Source organism: Pseudorca crassidens, chromosome 5 (genome assembly GCF_039906515.1).
Source record: "Pseudorca crassidens isolate mPseCra1 chromosome 5, mPseCra1.hap1, whole genome shotgun sequence".
Taxonomy (NCBI): domain Eukaryota; kingdom Metazoa; phylum Chordata; class Mammalia; order Artiodactyla; family Delphinidae; genus Pseudorca; species Pseudorca crassidens.
In genome coordinates, this window is record NC_090300.1 from 66,609,915 (window position 1) to 66,630,562 (window position 20,648).

At 52.7% G+C, this 20,648-nt stretch overlaps 2 protein-coding genes and 1 long non-coding RNA gene across 5 annotated transcripts; 2 read left to right on the plus strand and 1 right to left on the minus strand.

Annotated features, from left to right (window-relative positions):
- The first annotated feature begins 1,050 nt into the window (after positions 1 to 1,050).
- On the plus strand, positions 1,051 to 10,116 carry AP2M1 (adaptor related protein complex 2 subunit mu 1). Its single transcript, XM_067738240.1, has 11 exons — positions 1,051 to 1,205; positions 3,146 to 3,262; positions 5,114 to 5,379; positions 6,089 to 6,171; positions 6,783 to 6,918; positions 7,009 to 7,150; positions 7,659 to 7,778; positions 7,884 to 8,019; positions 8,123 to 8,220; positions 8,733 to 8,844; positions 9,510 to 10,116. The coding sequence occupies exons 2-11, from the start codon at positions 3,189 to 3,191 to the stop codon at positions 9,642 to 9,644; spliced, it is 1,302 nt and encodes a 433-aa protein (XP_067594341.1). The 5' UTR covers positions 1,051 to 1,205; positions 3,146 to 3,188; the 3' UTR covers positions 9,645 to 10,116.
- A 1,521-nt stretch (positions 10,117 to 11,637) lies between these two features.
- LOC137224974 (uncharacterized) lies at positions 11,638 to 12,304 on the minus strand. The gene is made up of 2 exons (XR_010943612.1): positions 12,157 to 12,304; positions 11,638 to 11,986 (listed from the first exon to the last, which is right to left on the minus strand). It is a non-coding gene; the product is annotated as an uncharacterized lncRNA (long non-coding RNA).
- Positions 11,809 to 20,339, plus strand: ABCF3 (ATP binding cassette subfamily F member 3). Of its 3 annotated transcripts, XM_067738235.1 has the most exons (21): positions 11,809 to 11,963; positions 12,192 to 12,339; positions 12,480 to 12,559; positions 13,050 to 13,096; positions 13,263 to 13,360; positions 13,462 to 13,584; positions 13,750 to 14,016; positions 14,329 to 14,409; positions 14,493 to 14,552; positions 14,654 to 14,710; positions 14,823 to 14,845; positions 14,956 to 15,011; positions 15,130 to 15,330; positions 15,431 to 15,507; positions 18,068 to 18,112; positions 18,193 to 18,325; positions 18,953 to 19,041; positions 19,146 to 19,237; positions 19,425 to 19,557; positions 19,696 to 19,783; positions 19,873 to 20,339. In XM_067738235.1, exons 1-21 carry the CDS (start codon positions 11,891 to 11,893, stop codon positions 20,029 to 20,031), a joined length of 2,130 nt encoding a protein of 709 aa, XP_067594336.1. In that variant the 5' UTR covers positions 11,809 to 11,890; the 3' UTR covers positions 20,032 to 20,339. The 3 variants fall into 3 exon arrangements, with proteins under 3 accessions (XP_067594336.1, XP_067594337.1, XP_067594338.1); XM_067738236.1 differs by lacking the exon at positions 19,425 to 19,557 and having other exon boundaries at positions 19,873 to 20,015; XM_067738237.1 differs by lacking the exons at positions 11,809 to 11,963; positions 12,192 to 12,339; positions 13,050 to 13,096; positions 13,263 to 13,360; positions 13,462 to 13,584 and having other exon boundaries at positions 12,537 to 12,559.
- Positions 20,340 to 20,648: the final 309 nt, after the last annotated feature.

The window sequence follows — 20,648 nt, forward strand, 5'->3', positions numbered from 1 at the left end:
TTAAAGCTGTGACCCCGATTTGCAGGAAGTCAGATCATCCTGCCATATTCTGGCTTCTAGCAGGAGGATGCTAGGAACAGTAAGGTTTGCGACTAGGTTTACCGTTTGGTGCCCTTTGTTCCTCTCATGATGGGCTCAGCCCTGCCTAGGGAAGGCAGCAGGGTATCTTTTCCTACAGAAAGAGAAGAGCCAACAGATGTTCTGCAGGTCCTGCAAGAGCCAGGAAGGCCTTTCATGTGCCAGGACTGGCTCTGTCTCTTCTTCTCAGCTTGGATGTGAAAATTAACTCCATCAGAGAAGGGATTTCAAATCCCATGTCAAATTAAATTCAACTTGCCAACGGTTTTTTAAGCAATATATATGCCTGTCACTAGAAGGCGCACAGGTCCTCCTGGCCTTGAGGAGCTCACAGTCACATAGGTATAGCTGAGGTAGAACAGACATATTTTCGAAAAGCTTTAGCTAGTTTCTTCCAAATATTTGCCGCCTCACACCCTGCCCCCTACCTTGGGTCTTGATCCCTGGGAAAAGGCTCATGTCTAGAACAAATATATCATGCAAAAAAGCTTGGGAAAATCTGAGGTGGTGTTATAAAGCAGTAAACTCAGTACAAACTCTTCTACTGCCAAGTCGTGTGTGTGTGTGTGTGTGTGTGTGTGCGCGCTCGCGCGTGTGTAAAGTGAGGACAACCAGTCCTCGGGCTCTGGAGACTGAAAAGGCCTACAGCGATTCAAGGCTTAACAGCCGGGCCTCAACAACCAGCACTAATCCTCTGAGGCTCTCGGAAACACTGAAATAGGAACAGGAGGGATTGCAGAGACTACAATCCCCAGAATGCTCAATGGGGAAAATGAAGTGAGTGTAGCAGCGTATTCTGGATTGTGTACTTCGGGTAGGGCTGAATAAGGCCACTCCTACCCCTCCCCCAAGGCACGCCTACCCCCTCCTTCGAAGGTTCTCAAAGGCCGCGGTAGTTGTAGTTTTGCCAAACTTAGGGGGTTTATAATTGTAAGCGAGAAGGCCGAGAGGCCTGACGGAATTTGTAGTCTGCTGCCTCGGCGGATGCGCACGCGCAGCAGAGGCCGGGGCGGTGCCGCGGCACTGCAGTGAAAGCCGAGGCAGCGGGCAGGCGAGCAGGGGGCGGGCGGACATCTTGGGATCCGGAGAGTGGCCAGGCTGGCTGAGCAGGGGCCTGCGGACACCAGGTGAGTTAGGGATCTAGCCGTACGGGGTGAAGGAAGACGCCTGCCTGGCTGCCCAGCTTTGCTCTTCCCTACACTGCGCTACGCGGAAAGCAGTCCACACCCGGGAGTGGCCTCAGCCTTCAGATCCGGGAGGGAGCTGACGGCGGGGCGGGGGCGCCCCGGGCGCGGTTGCAGGACGGGCGCTGAGCGGTGCCCTCCACCTGACCCGCCCGGGGCTTCCTGTGAGAAGGGGACCCTACTGGAATCCTCCCAGAGCAGGGATGCCCCGCGACGGCCCCCTCCCTAGGATCGTGACAACCCCCTACCCCGCGGCGCCTCCTCCTCTCGGCGCAAGGACAAGCTTCCCACCCTGCGGCACCCCTCCTCGCAGTTGAGTGACAGCCCCCGCACTCCCTGGAACCATCTTTACACGCGACGTTCTCCTCCCCAGGGCGAAAAGCCCACCACCCCCGCCTGCTTCTACACCTGCACGCCACAGCAAGCTACGTCTACCCAGCTTTCCCTTATTCACCACTACTAGTCTCTCCCTAACGTTTTTTCCTCTTTAAAGCCTTGACTTTTGACATACTGGAAACTCTCTTTTCCAGGTGCCCCCACCATACCTGTTGCCGCTGTGGGCTCACCTGAGTATACTTCCTGGCTGTTGCTGCCAGTCTGTCCCTTAACTAAATATGCCATTCCTTTCCTGGGCCCCACCTCTGCTTCTCTGATGCCCTGAGCTCCCTACCATTTGATACCTGTGAACTTGGTTCTTTGCCCAGGGCTCTACCTCCATTTTGCGCTTCCTCCCCCAGTCTCTTTGGGACTGAGGAATGGGATGTGTCCACCACCTTGAGAGACTTCTCACGCAGTCTGGGAGACCTTGACTGCCACAGTAATAGGCTTTATTTTCCAGTTTAGAAAAGTCTGCTAAACTGCCCCCGGTGAAATTAACACCAGGGCTAATCCAGGAAATCTAGAACTAAATTAACCCTTTTTCTCACTGCAAACAGTCTAAATTAGTTTGACCCAAATAATTTGGATAATTCAGGGATTCTGCCCCTCGTTTATAGGCACTCGGGTCAGAAGCGAATTATGCTGTGGGTCTGAAATCACAGAATTTCAGCTGGAAGGATCTCTTGATTTTTATGAACCTGCACCCACCCCATTCCCCCACACCCCTGTATTTTCATTGCACTTGGGAGCTGAGAGGGAGCCTTTCTTTTTAAAAGAGAGGTGGTCAAAAATAACTAATAAGCAGCTTGGGTCACTGAAGTGTAGTCTGTCAGAGCTGGGGCCTTTCTACTCTGCTCTTTTGCTGTTTATCTGACTGCCTGGGAGAGGTTGGAGCCACACTCCAGGGTCCATGTCAGGGCCTAAGGCCTCCCTTCTCTCTTCCTCCCCACACCCTGCACACCCTTTCCTGGAATGTTTAGACTTCGGTGAATTAGAGAGCTGGAGGTTCGGGCCCTGGTGCCTTCTCAGAAGGGTAGTGGAGCCTGAGGGACTGGGCGCTCCTAAAGCTTTGCCTGGGGGCCCCAGGCCTGAACCAACTGGAGTCATTCCTACCACCATTCCTGCAGCCACAGGCAGGCCTTCACCGTGACTCACCAGCTAGAGCCTGAGTGAGAGTCTGCACAGGAAGGGGCCTTGCTGAGCTCAGCACTGTGAAATGGGGGAGGGGCTACTCTGGGCTCAGCCCCAGAAAAGGGGCCGGGGGGGGGGGGGTCAAAATGTCCTTAGAATCCTGGGCCTCAGTCCCTCTCCCTTTTCTCCCTTCCAGTATGGGATAAACAGGAACTGGAGCCTGGCTAAGGGGAGGGGCATGCCTGGGAGGGTTGCAGGGTCACTTGCTGGAGGATCAAGTCAGAAAAAAAGCCCAGCCAGTGACCTGCACAGCCCCACAGGGGACATTGGCAGGGGTTCTGAGACCTTCCCTTACCCTGACCCCCCCATCCTAGGTCTGTTCTGAGAGCGATGGGCCGCGGAGACTGAGCTGCCGCCATGATTGGAGGCTTATTCATCTATAATCACAAGGGGGAGGTGCTCATCTCCCGAGTCTACCGAGATGATATCGGGTGAGTCCCCTGGCTGAGCCAGCTGTGCCCCCACCCCCACCCACCTCCCCAGCATGCAGGACCAGGTCTCTTTCTCCCAGAGGCTTGATTGGGACCGCCCCCACCCCTTGCTTCATCCTGGAAGCTCAGCTAATACAGCCTGGTTCCCATTAGGTCTGGTGGTGTTGGCCAGGCAGCCAGTTGCTGGCTGCTTGGTGGGACCTGTGAAAAGGCAGGCCCCCCACAGTCTTAGGAACTCCTGCCCTTCCTGCCTCCTGTTTGCTGCAGTGACAGACCTGGTTGCTGGAGCTGAGTGCTTTTGGCCAGGCAGATTGATCCCTCCTTTGAGGAGAAGGGAGATCTGTCTCCAGCGGGTGGAGTCAGTGGTCAGGCTGGTGGTACTAATCCACCTAAGTCTTGCTCTCACAAGCCCTTCTCATGGTGAGAGTCTTCACTGGACTCTTGAACGCCTCTCCCTTTCTCAGGAGTCAGGCTGCTGACTCAGCTGTTTTCAGTACCTCTGGGCTACTCCTGGAGGAGAGGTGGTGAGCAAGCCTGAGACACTCTCCGGGTCACTGAGGGATGAGCAGGGAGGCTGTGCTGCCTTTCTGGCCTATCAGAGTAGCCTGGGAACAGCTCCTTGTCCTGTGTGCCTCAGACCCCTGTAAGGAGGCACAGCCTCACTTCTCATTCTGCCCCACCCTGCATGCCACTGCTGTTCCCTGACAGAGGGGACTTACCCCAGCCTCAGCGGCTCTAACGAGATTAGGCTCCTTTGGTTCATGCTGCCCTGTTTTTCTTCCTGGAATTGCTTAGAATAGACAGTCAGAGATGGGCCTGCTGCAGTGGCTCCTGGTTTCTTGGCTAATGGGCTAGCCTGGTCTTTGTGGCTGTTTGTCCGTTGGCTGGTGGTGGGGCATGGGCTAGAGTTGTGGCAGTGCCTGGCTTGCGTATACCCACCCACACCCCACTCGCACCCTGGATGGGCCTGGTTAAGCCAAGGCCAGGACATACACCATCTTGCATGCCTTGCTGTGCTCTCCACCCCTTGCCTGTTGCCAGTCTGCTTCCACCTCATGGTGTGTGCTGCCCACCCCAGTGTGTTGGTGTCTAATCCTCTCTTTCGTTGCTGTCACTCTCCTCTTCTTGCTGGCATCATTTCTCTCATCCCATCTCATTGGCTGCCGTAGCAATAGGTAAGCGGCCTGTTAAGCTGCTGCCCAGGCACAGGTGGGTGGGGGATCCTGTCCCCCCACCCCAGTCCCCACATCGTTGTTTTGTTCATCCTTTTTCATCCCTGAACTTGCCCTGGAATTGGATCCTGGACAAGAATGGGATGGCCCAGCTCCATGGCCCCTCGGCTTTTCCCTCAGTAGATTAGAGCCTTCTCTGAAGTCATGCTGGTTTTGTCTAACTTCTGGAGGAGGCAGCCTTCCCCACTGGTGGGATCACTAGTGGAAAGACTGGAGAAGCAGCAGCGTCTCTTTCTCATCTGGGCCTGGAGCTTACTGAGAAGCTATAGAGGTGGCAGCAGGAAAACTGGGGCCAGGCCTGGAAGTCAGGAACATACTTCTCGAAACCTGATGGACCTCACTTTATTGTGGTTATATCTGCCGTCCTGTCATTGCCACTTGACTTCCCTGTCTCTCGTGGCCTTCAGATATCAGCCTAGCACTGGCCCTTCCCGCCGCCCCACCCCGTGCCCCCACTGGGAGGAGCCCTAGGGAACCACCCAACAGTTTAGGCATTGGCTTTAGAGTGCATGTCAGACTTCAGCAGAGCGGGGGGTGGCTGTTTGTTAGCTGTGGTTGATCCCTGCAGAGTGAGGTTTGCCCATGTACTGAGCAGCCTCTGTGCACCCTTTTCTCTCAGGAGGAACGCAGTGGACGCCTTTCGGGTCAATGTTATCCATGCCCGGCAGCAGGTGCGCAGCCCCGTCACCAATATTGCTCGCACCAGTTTCTTCCATGTTAAGCGGTCCAACATCTGGCTGGCAGCTGTCACCAAGCAGAATGTCAATGCTGCCATGGTCTTCGAATTCCTCTATAAGATGTGTGACGTAATGGCTGCCTACTTTGGCAAGATCAGCGAAGAGAACATCAAGAACAATTTTGTGCTCATATATGAGCTGCTGGATGGTGAGGCTGGCGGGGCAGTGGGTCTAGGGTGGGGATGCACCTGCTGGGGCCTGGCCTGGAGGTGGGAGCAGGTCTGAGGCTCCAGTGCCCTCTGAACTTCCTTTCCTGACTATCTGGTATTTTGAGCTCTGAGGAGGACAGTCCAAATCCAGAACTAAAGGCTGATCTGAAGTGAATACAAAAATAGGCTAGCGAATGGAGGTAGGGGAAGACCAAAAGGTCTTTTGGTGGCTGGTCCTCCTGCAGTTCAGTTAAGCACATTTCATCCTCTTATCTTTGTGGTTTGGGTCTTACCACATTGACTCTCCTCCCAGCTTTCCATCGCAACAGCTGCCTCAGAGCCTGGACAAGGGTGAGATGATATAGGCCCCTCCGGGCGCGTCGTTACCTCTCTTCCTCTGTAGGGTATGATTTAAGTGAACAGAGTCCTTTCATCTTCCCAACATCTCTGTCTTTTCAGGGCTGAGGGCTTCTTGACCTCTCACCCACTGGCCATGCAACTCTTCTGCTGATTTTTTCTGTTTGAAAAAAAACCGTGATGTTTTCTTATAAAGCACAAATCCTAGAGTAAATGCTAAAACTTCGCTGCAGATGGTGCCTAAATGTCTTTTGGAGCTATGCTGGCCAGATATATCCAGGCCAGGGGAGGAACTGGATCAAAGGAGCCTTCCGCTTTTTCTAGGAGCTGATGGCTCCCTTCCTTTTGCAGAGATCCTAGATTTTGGCTACCCACAGAACTCAGAGACAGGCGCGCTGAAAACCTTCATCACCCAGCAGGGCATCAAGAGCCAGGTACTCAAATTGTACAGGCTGTAGTCAGGGTGGAGCCCAACCTCCCTTCATCCCCGCTGGCCCCCAAGCGTTGTCTGAGCTGACTCATGAGCCTGCCCCTGACAGGAAGTGCTGGCCTGAGCCTCCTGCCATGACCGCAGGCCTCTTTTGCTCTGTGTAGCCCTCTCCCACCCCTGGAGCTTGCCAACTCAGCATCTCTGTTACTGGGGATACAGCTCAAGCAGTTTCCTTCTACACTGCGGGAAGGGTGGGTGTGGACTGCTCTGGAGGCTTGGCATTCCTCAGGAGGAGAGAGCTTGGGCCCTCTTCTAGGATCCAGGCCTCATAGCCTTCTCCTTCTTTTCTGCCTGCCTCTTCCCATCTGCGCTCCTCTGCTGCTTCCTGTGGGCACCATGTTGGCCCTGTGTTCTCCAGCATCAGGTAAGCTGTTCCCTCAGCTTCCACCCTTGCAGCTTTGCTCAGTTTCCTCCAGGCGCTGCCCCATGGGGGAAGATGGGTCACAGGGTGGGGACTAGAAGGGAGAGGGGATGAGGGTGGAGTGGGGATGGAGACAAGTGGATTGAAGGGGGAGAGGAGTGAGGCCTTGCTGTTTGTCTCTATTCCCCATGTAGACAAAAGAAGAGCAGTCTCAGATCACCAGCCAGGTGACCGGGCAGATTGGCTGGCGGCGGGAGGGCATCAAGTATCGCCGGAACGAGCTCTTCCTGGATGTGCTGGAGAGTGTGAACCTCCTCATGTCCCCACAGGGTGAGGGCCCTCTCGTGATGAAGCGGGATGGGGGCCAGGGCAGGATATTGGTCCTGACTCAGCTGCTCCTGTTTATCTGTCCATCACCAGGGCAGGTGCTGAGCGCCCATGTGTCAGGCCGGGTGGTGATGAAGAGCTACCTGAGTGGCATGCCCGAGTGCAAGTTTGGGATGAATGACAAGATTGTCATTGAGAAGCAGGGCAAAGGCACAGCTGATGAAACAAGCAAGAGGTGCCTGGGGCAGGGGAGCTGGTGGGAGAGGGTGGACCTTGGAGGGCTGAGCAGAGCCTGGTGAATCACAGGTTCCTTCTGGATTTCATTTTTGCAGTAATGCAAACTCCCTTTTCCTAAGGGTGTGCTTGGCTTGGTTGCTCTTGGTATCTGTGTTAAGAGAGATGAGGGGATTGTCCTCATCCTACTCAGAATAAGCCCCTTTGTTTGATCCCAAGGACCAAGATTCTTCTGTACATACTGATGGCCCCTGGCCAGTGTGCCTGAAACTTTTGGGTTCCAAGCAGCAGAGCTCTCAAAAGATGATGAGTTTGCAAAGCTCCCACTCATCCATAACTCTGGGACAAGGACCCGCAAGCCAGACAGCTGCATTCTGACAGCTTTCCATAGATTATAGTGCACGCCTGTCCAGGCTCTGGCAGCCTTTGGGGGTGGGCTAATCTCCCAGCCCGACTCTCTCGTGCTAGTCTCTTGTACCAATGAGGAGACCTTCTGTCCCTGCTTGCAGCGGGAAGCAGTCAATTGCCATTGACGACTGTACCTTCCACCAGTGTGTGCGACTCAGCAAGTTTGACTCGGAGCGCAGCATCAGCTTCATCCCACCAGACGGAGAATTTGAGCTCATGAGGTGCCATTGGGGTGTGAGGAGCAGGGGTTGCTGTTGGCAGAGATGGGGAGAGAGGGAGGAGAACAGGCTCTGCTGTGCCAACCTGAAGGTCTCACACCCCTAAAGGTATCGCACCACCAAGGACATCATCCTTCCTTTCCGAGTGATCCCGCTAGTTCGGGAAGTGGGACGCACCAAGCTGGAGGTCAAGGTGGTCATTAAGTCCAACTTCAAGCCCTCACTACTGGCTCAGAAGATTGAGGTGAGGATAAGGGACTTGGGGAGGAGGAAGCACTTGTCTCCAGGAATAAAGGGAGCTGATGTCAGGGTTTGACAGAGCTCCCTGACAGGTGTATCACTTCTAGGTGAGGATCCCAACCCCCCTGAACACCAGTGGGGTGCAGGTGATCTGCATGAAGGGGAAGGCCAAGTACAAGGCCAGCGAGAACGCCATCGTGTGGAAGTGAGTCTTTCCTTCATGAGGCCACAGCAGGGCTCAAGATGCCTTGGTGTACCCTCTTGTTAAGTTTCACCTTTCGTCCTGTGAGTGAGTGTGTGTGTGTGGTGGTGGGGGGAACGGGGGTGACTGCTTCTCCAGGAGCCTTTGCTTGTGTTCTCACCCCTTATACCTCTGTGTAAGTGTGCACATGCCTGCACTGGGGTGCATGCATGCATGCATTTATTTATCAAGATTCTTTAACATTTCCCTATTTGCCCTTGCAATACCTCTGTGAAGTAGAGAGCAAGGGATAGCATGGCCATGTATCTAAGCAGAAACTGCGTGCAGCCCACAGTGCTAAAGGAATAACAGACCCAGGGTTTCATAGCAAGAGGTTATCAGAGTCCTCACCACATTTCCTTGCCCTAGCACCTCCCACAAGCTCCTGGGTTCTCTTCCCTGCCACCCCGCAACCTCCCCAAAGGGGCAACCCCCCTTGAAGCTCCTCCAGGCTACCAGGGCCCCTGTGTTCCCAGGATCAAGCGCATGGCAGGCATGAAGGAATCGCAGATCAGCGCTGAGATTGAGCTTCTGCCCACCAACGACAAGAAGAAATGGGCTCGACCCCCCATTTCAATGAACTTTGAGGTATGGCAGAGAAGGGGCCTAGAGCCACGGCAGGGTGTGCTTTAGAGATCATTCAGATCAACCTCTGCACCTACCACCTTGCAGACGAGGAAACTGAGGCCCAGAGAGAAGTGATTGCAATTCACAGACCCATTCCTTCCCGCCTTAGGCCTCCTACTAGAAATTGCTATTCACACCGACAAAAATCCTTGACTTCCTTTGGCTTGTCATAAAACAATTCTTAGGGAAAACTGAAACAGCTTTCATGTCAGGTAAGACACAAAGTTTACAGACAGGAAAATGGGCTGACTTTGCTTTGTGCACGTTAGACATGTAATTTTTTCCACCTTATTGTTTAAGTCCCTAATATTGAGCAGGATAAGTATGTTCTAAGGCAGGTCTTTGGTTGCTGCCACCTGCTCATTAAAGGAATTGATTCAAGTCATCACAGGCAGGGCCTGACTTCAAACCCAAATGATTGCTAGTTACTCCTGGATATGCTTTCTTCCTTAGTAACCTCTTAGAGGACCCCTCACCACCCCAGCTTCCTTCAGCTTCTTTCAGGGTCCCAACCATTCAGACACCTGTAGTAGAGAGATGAGGTAGGGCAAGGCTATGGAACTTCCCGGAGGAGAGCGGCAGTGAAAGGAAGGTCACGTTCCTAACTGGAGCCGTCCCTTGCCCAGGTGCCATTCGCGCCTTCTGGTCTCAAGGTGCGCTACTTGAAGGTGTTTGAACCGAAGCTGAACTACAGCGACCACGACGTCATCAAGTGGGTGCGCTACATTGGCCGCAGCGGCATTTATGAGACCCGCTGCTAGCTGCCTAGTGGCAGCTAGCCCGCCTCCCCACCCACCCTCTTCCACGGGTCTGGGTGCCCTTGGTCACCACACGTCAGTGTCTCCCTCCTGCTTTGCTGCCTTCCCTTTGCACCAGCCCCTTCGTCTAGGTCTGGACCAACCACGTTGTGAGCGGGACTGTTGGAGCAGTCCCTGGGCTCCCTGGGCAGGATGGTTTCTGAGGTTCCTGCTCCTCCGTCCATCTGCCTGCCCCAGCCCCATGCCAGGCTCTGAGTTCTGCGACCAAAGCCAGGTGGGCCCCATCTCCTCCCCTCCCCTGTGGCCACATCTCTGGAGTGGGAGGGTTGGCTGCCCCTCACCTCGGAGCTCCCCCAAAGGCCAGTAACAGATCCCCAGCCCTCGATTCCTACTCTGCTTTGGGATAGTGTGAGCTTCATTTTGTACAACGTGTGACTTTGTCCAGTTATAAACCTAATAAACTCTGTAGAATGGTGTTGCTGGCTAAATGTTGAAGTGGAAGGTACACGGGGAGGGGGTCTGGTGGGACTGTCCTCCCCTGTCTTATTTGGCCTGCCAGGAGTAGAATTTTCTATTCCAAACTCTATTTTGTCTCAATTGTTACGTCCCTCAGGGCCATCTAAGCCCCTGACAGGTGTTAGCCCCAGGTCTCCCATCTCCTCTGAGAAAATAGCCTCAAGGACAAGCAGCCCCACCTGGCCCCGGTTCCCTGAGGGTAGAGATTCTTTCCTTAAAATCATTCTCAGCTTTAGGCAGGTATTTTTCTAATTAGCAGAGATTAAGCAAGGTTTACATTTGGTCTTTCCAGCCATCCTTAGAAACTGACCTCTTAATTCCATCCTCCTGGCAGTTACTCAGGCTTCACAGACCTCAGTGGGTGGGTTGTAAAAAGGAAAAATGACTCTTCCCAGGCCTCTTAGAAAATTCCTCCCTCTGTGCCTCCCCCTCTCCATAGAATTGTGTGGTGAGTGAGTCCGTGAGGGGAGTGCTTCATCTTCTGCTGATGTGTTGGAGCAGATAAAGATTTGCCATCACTGGTTTTCCCTTGCTTGGTCTCAACCTTTTTAAACCTAAAACATGTATTAAGAGAAAATATATAATGAACCCTCATGTCGCATCATGGTGGTTTAACTTGTCATCTCCTTAATATCACATCCAATCTGTGTTCGTGCTTAATCCAAGTGTCCTACAAAAATTTTCACAATTTACATCTGGATCCAAACAAGGTCCATTGTGATTGGTGAATGCTTCTTAAATCTTAAAAATCACAGGTTTTCCCTTAGCTCTTGCAATGTTGAAGAAACCAAATAGTTCTGTAGTTTCCCCGTCAGAATTACTTTCCCTGTGTTTCATATAAAATGGAAATAACAGGATCGATTCCTCACAATGCCAAAAGGATGGATAACGTTGTGACTTTAGGTGACAATTTTAGAGCCCAGTTGGAAGAATATTCACATTAAATGTGAAGCAGTAGCATCATCAGGGTACGAAGAAGTCTCTTTGCTTTGGGTGTAGGTAGGGAATAAATAGTGCATTTACACAGACCTTGTCGATCTGGTTTTCTTGCCCCGTGGCGGTCAGTGAGGCAGTGCCCCGGGGGTGGTGGGAGGACGTAATTCGCTGAAGTCAGCTGAGCTGTCAAGTGTGAGAGGACTGAGTGCAGGTCGCGGGCGGGCTGGCTACCTGACCAAGACAAGCAGCCCGTAGGGCCAGAGAACCGGAACAAAACGCGCGGCTGCACAGAACGGCGCCAGGGGCTTCTAAGAGCTCAGGGACCAGCGTTGAGTCAGCAAAGCTCTCGGCGAGCTCCAAAATGGACCCGGACAGGCGCGCAGCGGCTGACGCGCCTCAAGTGAGCGTACAGAATCTAGCAAGGCCGAAGTGCTTTATCAACCGCCCTTCTTGGGAGGTTCCCAGATAAACCGCGAGCTTCCCTGCACCCCGCCCCCGCCGCCAGCAGGATCTCCACCTCCCAGAAGGCAGCGAGCACCGCACGTGTGGCTAATTTTTTAGTGGAAAGGGTTGCGCAAGCGCAGAGAGTGTGGCTCAGCGTAGACTCTGAGCGGCGCTTGCGCACCGTTCCTCCAGCGCCGTTCACCCCGCCCACCGGGTTCTGCGCACTCTGCGCATTTCTTACGTCACCGTTTCGCATGCGCTTTGGAAGGAAGGGCGAGATTTCGGGGACGGGCAGGGGGCGGGCCTTGGCCGAGGTCTCACGGCGACTGCGCGGACGGGATCCCAACTGGAACATGGCGACTTGCGCAGAAATCCTGCGGAGCGAGTTCCCCGAAATTGACGGACAGGTCTTCGACTACGTGACGGGTGAGCCGAACCGAATCAACGCGCTGGGGATGCCGAAGTGGTAGTCAGGGGGGGAGTACTAAGGGAGGGCAGTGCCGGGGACCGCTGCTAGGCCTCTCCTCTGCGTGACCTCTTGTCCCGAGGGCCAGTTGGTTCTGGAGCCCGGACTGGGGCCGCGGTACGGGGATTAAAACTGCTTGTATGTCCACCCTACCTGGTATTTTCCTCGTCTTGCCACGCCCGCCCTAGGCGTCTTGCACAGCGGCAGTGCGGACTTCGAGTCTGTGGATGACCTGGTGGAAGCTGTGGGGGAACTGTTGCAAGAGGTGTCCGGGGACAGCAAGGATGACGCGGGCATCAGGGCCGTGTGCCAGCGCATGTACAACACTCTGCGCCTGTACGTGCCAGGGCAGGGATATTCGTGGGGGAGATGGGAGGGCGGACGGTCAGGAGAGGAGACGTGAGGGAGGAAGGTCTGACGGCCACAGAGCTTTCTCCTCCACTTCTAACTCTTTGCTTTCTATCCCTACCCTCAAGGACTGAGCCACAGACCCAGGGAAACAGCCAGGTGCTACTAGACGCCCCCATCCAGTTGTCAAAGATAACAGAGAGCTACGGTGAGAGTGAGGGAAGATTGAACTAGCTGCCCTGTGTCCTTTTCTTGGCCTCCGCCCCCTGGAGCTCAGGACTCTTGGTATCTCTGCTCCACAGAACAAGGTTGTAGGAACTAGTTGATGTCTTTACAGAGGGCAGATGAGCCCGTTAATAAAGGGATTAGGATTGGAGAGTTCTCTAAGCTCTTGGGTGTGGTAGGAAGCATATGGGCCTTGCAGCTGGACAGTCTTGGGTTCACTCCCCAATTTTGCGACTTACTAACCAACTGCATGATCTTGTAAGAGTTGCCTGTCTGCTCCCAGTCTCTGTATCCTTAATCTGTGAATTGAGTTTTTGTTTTGTTTTTAAGTGTTGGGAGGATGATACCTATCTCCAGAATTTGTAAGGCTTTCCTTTAAATGTATGTGTCTGTGTTTAGTTTGTGATAGTTACTCAAAATGTTAGTTTCCCTTCCCTTAGGGAGAAGGTGACAGCTTTTCTTATCGCTTACAGACTGTGGCACCAAACTTCCAGGCCTGCTAAAGAGGGAACAGTCCTCGGTGAGGAGGGGGAGGAGGAAGAAAAGGAGAGGGCTGTATCTATGGGGGGGAGTGGGAGTTGATTGTCTCTAAATATTGGAGTATCTTTCTGGGGGATTTCTGATTGTCTTTTCCTGAGTCTCTGAGCCTACACCCTAGGATGAAATGGTTGTGTTTGGACCCTTAGACAGTGAATGCAAAGAAGCTAGAGAAAGCTGAGGCTCGACTGAAGGCAAAGCAGGAGAAGCGCTCAGAGAAGGACACACTCAAGACCAGCAGCCCTCTGTGAGTTTAGTGAGAAGGGCTGAGAAGAGAGCAGAGCAGTCTCTATTGGGATGGAAGGGTGCTTGGGAGTGCTAAAAGCCATCCGTTTCTCCCTTTAAAAGAGTTTTGGAAGAGGCATCAGCCAGCCAGGCAGGCAGCAGAAAGGAGAGTCGGTTGGAATCATCTGGCAAGAACAAATCCTACGATGTGCGAATTGAGAACTTTGATGTGTCTTTTGGCGATAGGTGAGGGAGTGGCAGTGGGGGAGTGCGGGTGATATTTTTCTTTTTCCAGTTAAAGGAGAATTAGGAGAGGTGAAATGGGGCTAAAAATAGTTAGGTTTCTGTTGTTAAACTTGCTGTGCAACTACCTCTAGAGTACCCTTTGTCTCCTTCCTACCACCTCTGCAGGGTACTGCTGGCTGGAGCAGATGTGAACCTGGCATGGGGCCGCCGCTATGGGCTGGTGGGTCGGAATGGACTAGGGAAGACGACGCTGCTGAAGATGCTGGCCACCCGGAGCCTGCGGGTTCCAGCCCACATTTCCCTGCTGCACGTGGAGCAGGAGGTTGCTGGAGACGACACCCCTGCCCTGCAGAGTGTGCTGGAGAGTGATACTGTGCGAGAAGATCTCCTGCGTCGGGAGCGGGAGCTCAGCGCCCAGATTGCTGCTGGCAGGTGAGGGCTCCTGGCGAGGGATTGACCAGCAGCGGCTGTGCTTCACAGAGTGCCTGCCGTGCTGGCACAATCCACAATTCGTGTGCCCATCCTAGTAGGCAGCAGATCTTAGAACTTGGCGCTGTGGGGCTGTAAATCCCTTGTTCCTGGCACAGTGCCCATTGCCCTCACCGCCGTGAGCAAGTCCTTCCTGTGCTCTGTTCCTGTCCCGGCAACAAGGCAGCCAGTGGCCTGCTTTGCAGCTGTCCTGGGGTGCAGGATATACTAGTAGACTGCGCCCACTCAGGCTGATTGCCCTTCCCCCATTCCTAGGGCCGAGGGCTCAGAAGCTGCACAGCTGGCAGAAATCTATGCCAAGTTGGAGGAGATTGAGGCTGACAAAGCACCTGCCAGGTATTTAAACTTCCCTTCCTTTCTTCAGATTTCCTCCTTCTGTTACCTCTTCCAACCAGGTTCTTTCATTTCTTCACTCCTAGAGCATCAGTCATTCTTGCTGGGCTTGGCTTTACCCCCAAAATGCAGCAGCAGCCCACGCGGTGAGTGGCCCTTACCATTCTTGGCTCTGAACACTGTTGGCTCTGCCTCTGCCTGTTCTCGTGAACACTCGCCCTTGTGATGCAGCTCTGTCTCTCTTTAGGGAGTTCTCAGGTGGCTGGAGGATGAGACTGGCCCTCGCCCGGGCTTTGTTTGCTAGGTGAGTCTCCTGGGCCTGGGTATGGATACTGTGGAGGATGGGCTTGGCTCTTGGCGAGTAGCAACAAGTTGCTGGCCTAAAACCTCAAGCCTTGTGTTCTTCTTTTCCACAGGCCAGATCTGCTGCTGTTAGATGGTGAGTTTGAAATGGGGCACCCTGACTTTGGGGTGCAAAAGCATGCCATCACCCAAGTTCCCAGTTCTCTAGCCCTTCTATCCCAAACGTGTCCTCCTCCACTTTTCCAGAACCCACAAACATGCTGGATGTAAGGGCCATCCTGTGGCTGGAGAATTACCTGCAGGTGAGTGCCTACAGGTGCCAGAGTAAGTCTGGGAAAGGTCTGCCTCCAAGACCGTTGGGGTCTGGGAGCTGACTGCCTTCCCAAACTGGGCCTGCCATCCTGTGACCCCCCCCCTCAGACGTGGCCCTCCACAATCCTGGTCGTCTCCCACGACCGCAACTTCCTGAATGCCATAGCCACAGACATCATCCACCTGCACAGCCAGCGGCTGGATGGTTACCGGGGAGACTTTGAGACCTTCATCAAGAGCAAGCAGGAGCGGCTGCTCAATCAGCAGCGTGAATATGAGGCCCAGCAGCAATATCGCCAGCATATCCAGGTGTGGGAGCAGGCAGCGCTGGGGACCTGCCCCATCCCATGGGTATTAGAGTTGTGGGGAGTGAGGGAGCTGAACAGTACCTGAACTCATCCACCTGCAGGTTTTCATTGACCGGTTTCGCTACAACGCCAACAGAGCCTCTCAAGTGCAGAGCAAACTCAAGATGCTGGAGAAGCTGTGAGTACGGTGTCTCTGACCAGGCTTTGACTCATGTCTCTTATTTTCTTCCCTCACTTTGTAGGCCACCCCTTGCCCTCCCATTTTAGATCTCCTCTTTTCTACAAACCAACTTTAATTTCCTCCCCTGCAGGAAGGCAGGGTATTCTGTTACTGCTCTTGGAGAGTTAATCTTGCCCCCAGGCCTAGGCAACCATCAGTCTACTTTCTGTCTGTATATGTTTGCTAATTCTGGACATTTCGTATAAATGGAATTGTACACGTAATCTTTTGTGTCTGGCTTTTTTCGCTTAACATAACGTTTTCGAGGTTCATTGTGTCGGAGCATGGATTAGTGCTTCACTCCTCTTTATGACCAGATAATATTCTGTTGTATGGATAGTCCACATTTTGTTTGTTGACTCATCAGGTGGTAGACATTTGGATTATTTCCCCTTTTTGGCTCTTATGAATAATGCTGCTGTGAACATTTGTGTACAAGTTTTTGTATAGACATGTGTTTTTTATTCTCTTGGGTACATACCTAGGAATGGAATTGCTGGGTTACATGGTAATTCTATGTTTAAATTTTTGAGGAACTGCCAAACTGTTTTTATTTTATTTTATTTTATTTTGTTTATTTATTTATTTATTTTTGGCTCTGTTGGCTCTTCGTTGCTGCATGTGGGCTTTCTCTAGTTGTGGCGAGTGGGGGCTACTCTTCGTTGCGGTGCGCAGGCTTCTTATTGCGGTTGCTTCTCGTTGCAGAGCACGGGCTCTAGGTGCACAGGCTTCAGTAGTTGTGGCACGTGGGCTCAGTAGTTGTGGCATGTGGGCTCAGTAGTTGTGGCTCGCGGGCTCTAGAGCGCAGGCTCAGTAGTTGGCGCATGGGCTTAGTTGCGCCACAGCATATGGGATCTTCCTGGACCAGGGCTCAAACCTGTGTCGCCTGCATTGGCAGGCGGATTCTTAACCACTGTGCCACCAGGGAAGCCCTCCAAACTGTTTCTAAAAGCAGCTGCACCATTTTACCTTCCTGCCAGCAATATATGAGGGTTCCAATTTCTCTGCCTTCTTGCCAACACTTATTATCTGTCTTTCAAATTTTAGCCATCCTAGTGGGTGTGAAGTGATATCTCATTGTGATCTTGATTTGTATTTCCTTAATGACTAATGGTGTTGAGCATTGGAGGGTTTTTTTGTTTTTAAAATTTATTTATTTAATTTATTTTTGGCTGTGTTGGGTCTTCGTTTCTGTGCGAGGGCTTTCCCTAGTTGGGGCAAGCGGGGGCCACTCTTCATCGCGGTGCACGGGCCTCTCACTATCGTGGCCTCTCTTGTTGCGGAGCACAGGCTCCAGACATGCAGGCTCAGTAGTTGTGGCGCACGGGCTCACTTGCTCTGTGGCATGTGGGATCCTCCCAGGCCACAGCTCAAACCCGTGTTCCCTGCGTTGGCAGGCAGATTCTCAACCACTGCGCCACTAGGGAAGCCGCGGAGGTTTTTTTAATTGAGGTGCAGTTGATATGCAGTATTATATAAGTTTCACTTGTACAGCATAGTGATTCATAATATTTAAAGGTTACATTTCATTTATAGTTATCGTAAAATATCGGCGGTATTCTCTGTGTTGTGTAATATGTTCTTGTAGCTTATTTATTTTATACATAGTAGTTTGTATCTCTTCATCCTCTACCCCAATCTTGCCCCCCCCACCCCTTTCCTCTCCTCACTGGTAACTACTAGTTTGTTCTCTATATCTGTGAGTCTGTTTCTTTTTTGTTATATTCACTAGCTTTATTTTTTAGATTCCACCTATAAGTGATATCATACAGTATATTTTTTCTCTGCCTTATTTCACTTAGCATAATATTCTTCAAGTCCATCTATGTTGTTACAGATGGCAAAATTTTATTCTTTTTTTGTGGCTGAGTCGTTTTCCATTATGTGTGTGTGTGTGTGTGTGTGTATTCATTCATCTGTGGATGTGCAGACACTTAGGTTGCTTCTGTATCTTGGCAGTTGTAAACAATACTGCTGTGAACATTGGGGTGCATGTATCTTTTCGAATTAGTGTTTTCATTTTTTTTGGATACATACCCAGGAGAGCATTGGAGGTTTAATCTTTTTTTTTTCGTTTTTTTTTTGTGTTTTTTTTTGCGGTAAGCAGGCCTCTCACTGCCTTGGCCTGTCCCGTTGCGGAGCACAGGCTCCGGATGTGCAGGCTCAGCGGCCATGGCTCACGGGCCTAGCCGCTCCGCGGCATGTGGGATCTTCCCAGACCGGGGCATGAACCCGTGTCCCCGGCGTCGGCAGGCGGACTCTCAACCACTGCGCCACCAGGGAAGCCCCGGAGGTTTAATCTTGAAGCAATATTTCTGGATGTGCTGGTGGTAGGGGAGTCATAAGGCTTATTTAGGATTTTGTGACCTTGAAACATACGTCACAGTATATTAACAGGGAGGACAAAAGAACCACCAAAAAAAAAGAATCCTGTTTTTCTGGCATGTATATTACTTGTGTGACAAAAACAAATTTATTTTTTAAAGTTGTAAACCTAGTCTGTCTCCTCTCTCCTCAGACCGGAGCTGAAACCCGTGGACAAGGAGTTGGAGGTAGTGATGAAGTGAGTGCTGGGCCAGAGGGGCAGGTGGGGAAGCTCTTGTTTCTGGCTGCCCTCGTGCTCCTCACCCCCACTTCTTGCAGGTTCCCCGATGGGTTTGAGAAATTCTCACCACCAATTCTGCAGCTAGATGAGGTGGATTTCTACTATGACCCAAAGCATGTCATCTTCAGCTGTCTCACCGTCTCTGCTGATCTTGAATCCCGCATCTGTGTGGTATGGTTGGTGTTTCTCTGTTTCGTGAGCTGGGACTGGACTCTCCCACCCCTGTATGTGGTGTGGATTGGCCACATGGGGGAGAAGGTCTCCAGGAGTAGGAGTCAGCGCTTGGGCTGAGGACTTTGCTATACTTGGCCCCACCTCCCGGGGGAGGACTTTGCTATACTTGTACTGGCCCCTCCTCCAGCCTCACAGGGCCGCTCTGCGGCATAGATGGAGAGCCTGGCATGTGGTATTTTATAAATACTTAGAGCAGTACTTTGTCTTACTGGTCTCAGCTCTGAGTTTCCTCAAACTGTGGAACATAGAGGAGAGAGCATGGGCTTCAGGGTCAGACTTCGATTCCTAACTCTGCCATTTCCTAGCTTGGTTACTAAGCAGTCTCCTCATCCTTAAAATGGAGATAATGTCTAACTCACTTGGTTATTGGGAGAATTAATTCCCTTGCACTTAGTGGATACTTAGGTATTGGTCCCTTTTACATCTTCATTTTTTTCTATAGTTCCTTAAAAATATTTTTTTAGTTGTTGGAGTCCCTGGGACTAGCTGAGACCCATTCTCATCTCCTCCACTTCTGTATCCCGCACAAGGGTGCTCTTTACATTCTCTTGTTACTTCTTACAGGTTGGGGAGAATGGGGCTGGGAAGTCTACCATGTTGAAGCTCCTTATGGGGGATCTGGCACCTGTTCGGGGCATCAGACATGCTCACAGGTAGGGCCCACATCGCCGCTCTCCAAACCCTCCTGTGCTGTAGCTGCACTCTCTTATGGCCATTGCCCTCCATGCCCTCTCTCCACCTTTCCGTCTGCCTGCAGGAATCTTAAGATTGGCTATTTCAGCCAGCACCACGTGGAGCAGCTGGACCTGAATGTCAGTGCTGTGGAATTGCTGGCACGCAAGTTCCCCGGTGCGTCAGGGATTTGAGTTGGGGAAGGAGGGCCGGGCCTGACGCCTACAGCTAGGCCTACCTGGGGTTGCTGAGCAGCCCCCCGACGCTGGGTGTGAGGACATATGCATTGGGGGTGGGGTTGGGGGGAATGTGAAGGGAGGGAGTTGGGCTGAGAACCCACACGGTGGGGTGGGGCCTATTCCAGGACGGCCTGAGGAGGAATACCGTCACCAGCTGGGCCGGTATGGCATCTCTGGAGAACTGGCCGTGCGCCCTGTTGCCAGCTTGTCTGGGGGCCAGAAGAGCCGTGTGGCCTTTGCTCAGATGACCATGCCCTGGTGAGGCCTCCTTTTCAAGAGCTTTGCCCTCCCCTTTCCCACTCTTTCCTAATGGAAAATGATTGTCTTGCCTTCGTATCAGAGTTCCTTTTCTCCCAGCCCCCGTAACTTCCCACCTTCCTGGGTTCTGCCTTCCAGCCCCAACTTCTACATTCTGGATGAACCCACAAACCACCTGGATATGGAGACCATTGAGGCTCTGGGCCGCGCTCTCAACAGTTTCAGGGTGAGTGTACCTTCACACTGCCCACTCCTTCCCAGGCCTCAGCACCCCTTAGGGGCCCCCTGAGTGCTCCCTGGTCTCCTGTCTTTCAGGGTGGTGTGATTCTGGTGTCCCACGATGAACGCTTCATCCGGCTGGTGTGCCAAGAGCTGTGGGTGTGTGAAGGAGGCGGCGTCACCCGGGTCGAGGGGGGATTTGACCAGTACCGAGCTCTTCTCCAGGAACAGTTCCGCCGTGAGGGCTTCCTCTAGGGCCACCAAGCTGAGGACTGTGCCCAGGACATGGACTGGTCTCTCAGACCCCTGGGCCACCACGTAGGCAACCATCTCCGGCCATGGACTTACCCCGACTTTGGGGACAGCCTTATTCCTAAATCTCTCCTTTTGATTGGAGCGTCCTCTTGCGCAACCCAGGGAGCCCCACCTAAGGGTCTTTAAGGACTGGTCTTCCAAGAGGAAGGGAATGGGGGTGCCCTCTGGGATTTTAGGTTCTCCCCCACTGCCCCAGCTGCGACTGGGCTCTGAGTGGCCACATGTAAATTAAATCTCCCTGCATCTTCCTCGCCTCGCCTCTGCTGCTCCCTGGCGCGGGGCTACAGTGTTTGCCCACAGTTAAGGAGTGTAGGCTCTCTGATTTGGCATTTTCCTGTGGCATTTGTGTCGGTCATGTGGAGGAGGCCATGGCAGTATCAGTGTTGCCCCTGGGCAGAGATGTCATTGAAGCCGCTGGGGGTTGGCCTTGCAGTGGACCAAACTAGTGATGAAGGGCGGCATATTACATCACTGCAGTGCTGTTCCCTCTGGCCCGGGCTCAGCCTCAGCTGAAGGGGTCTGGGTTCTGCTGTCTCAGCCCCACTGCTTGAGAGAGT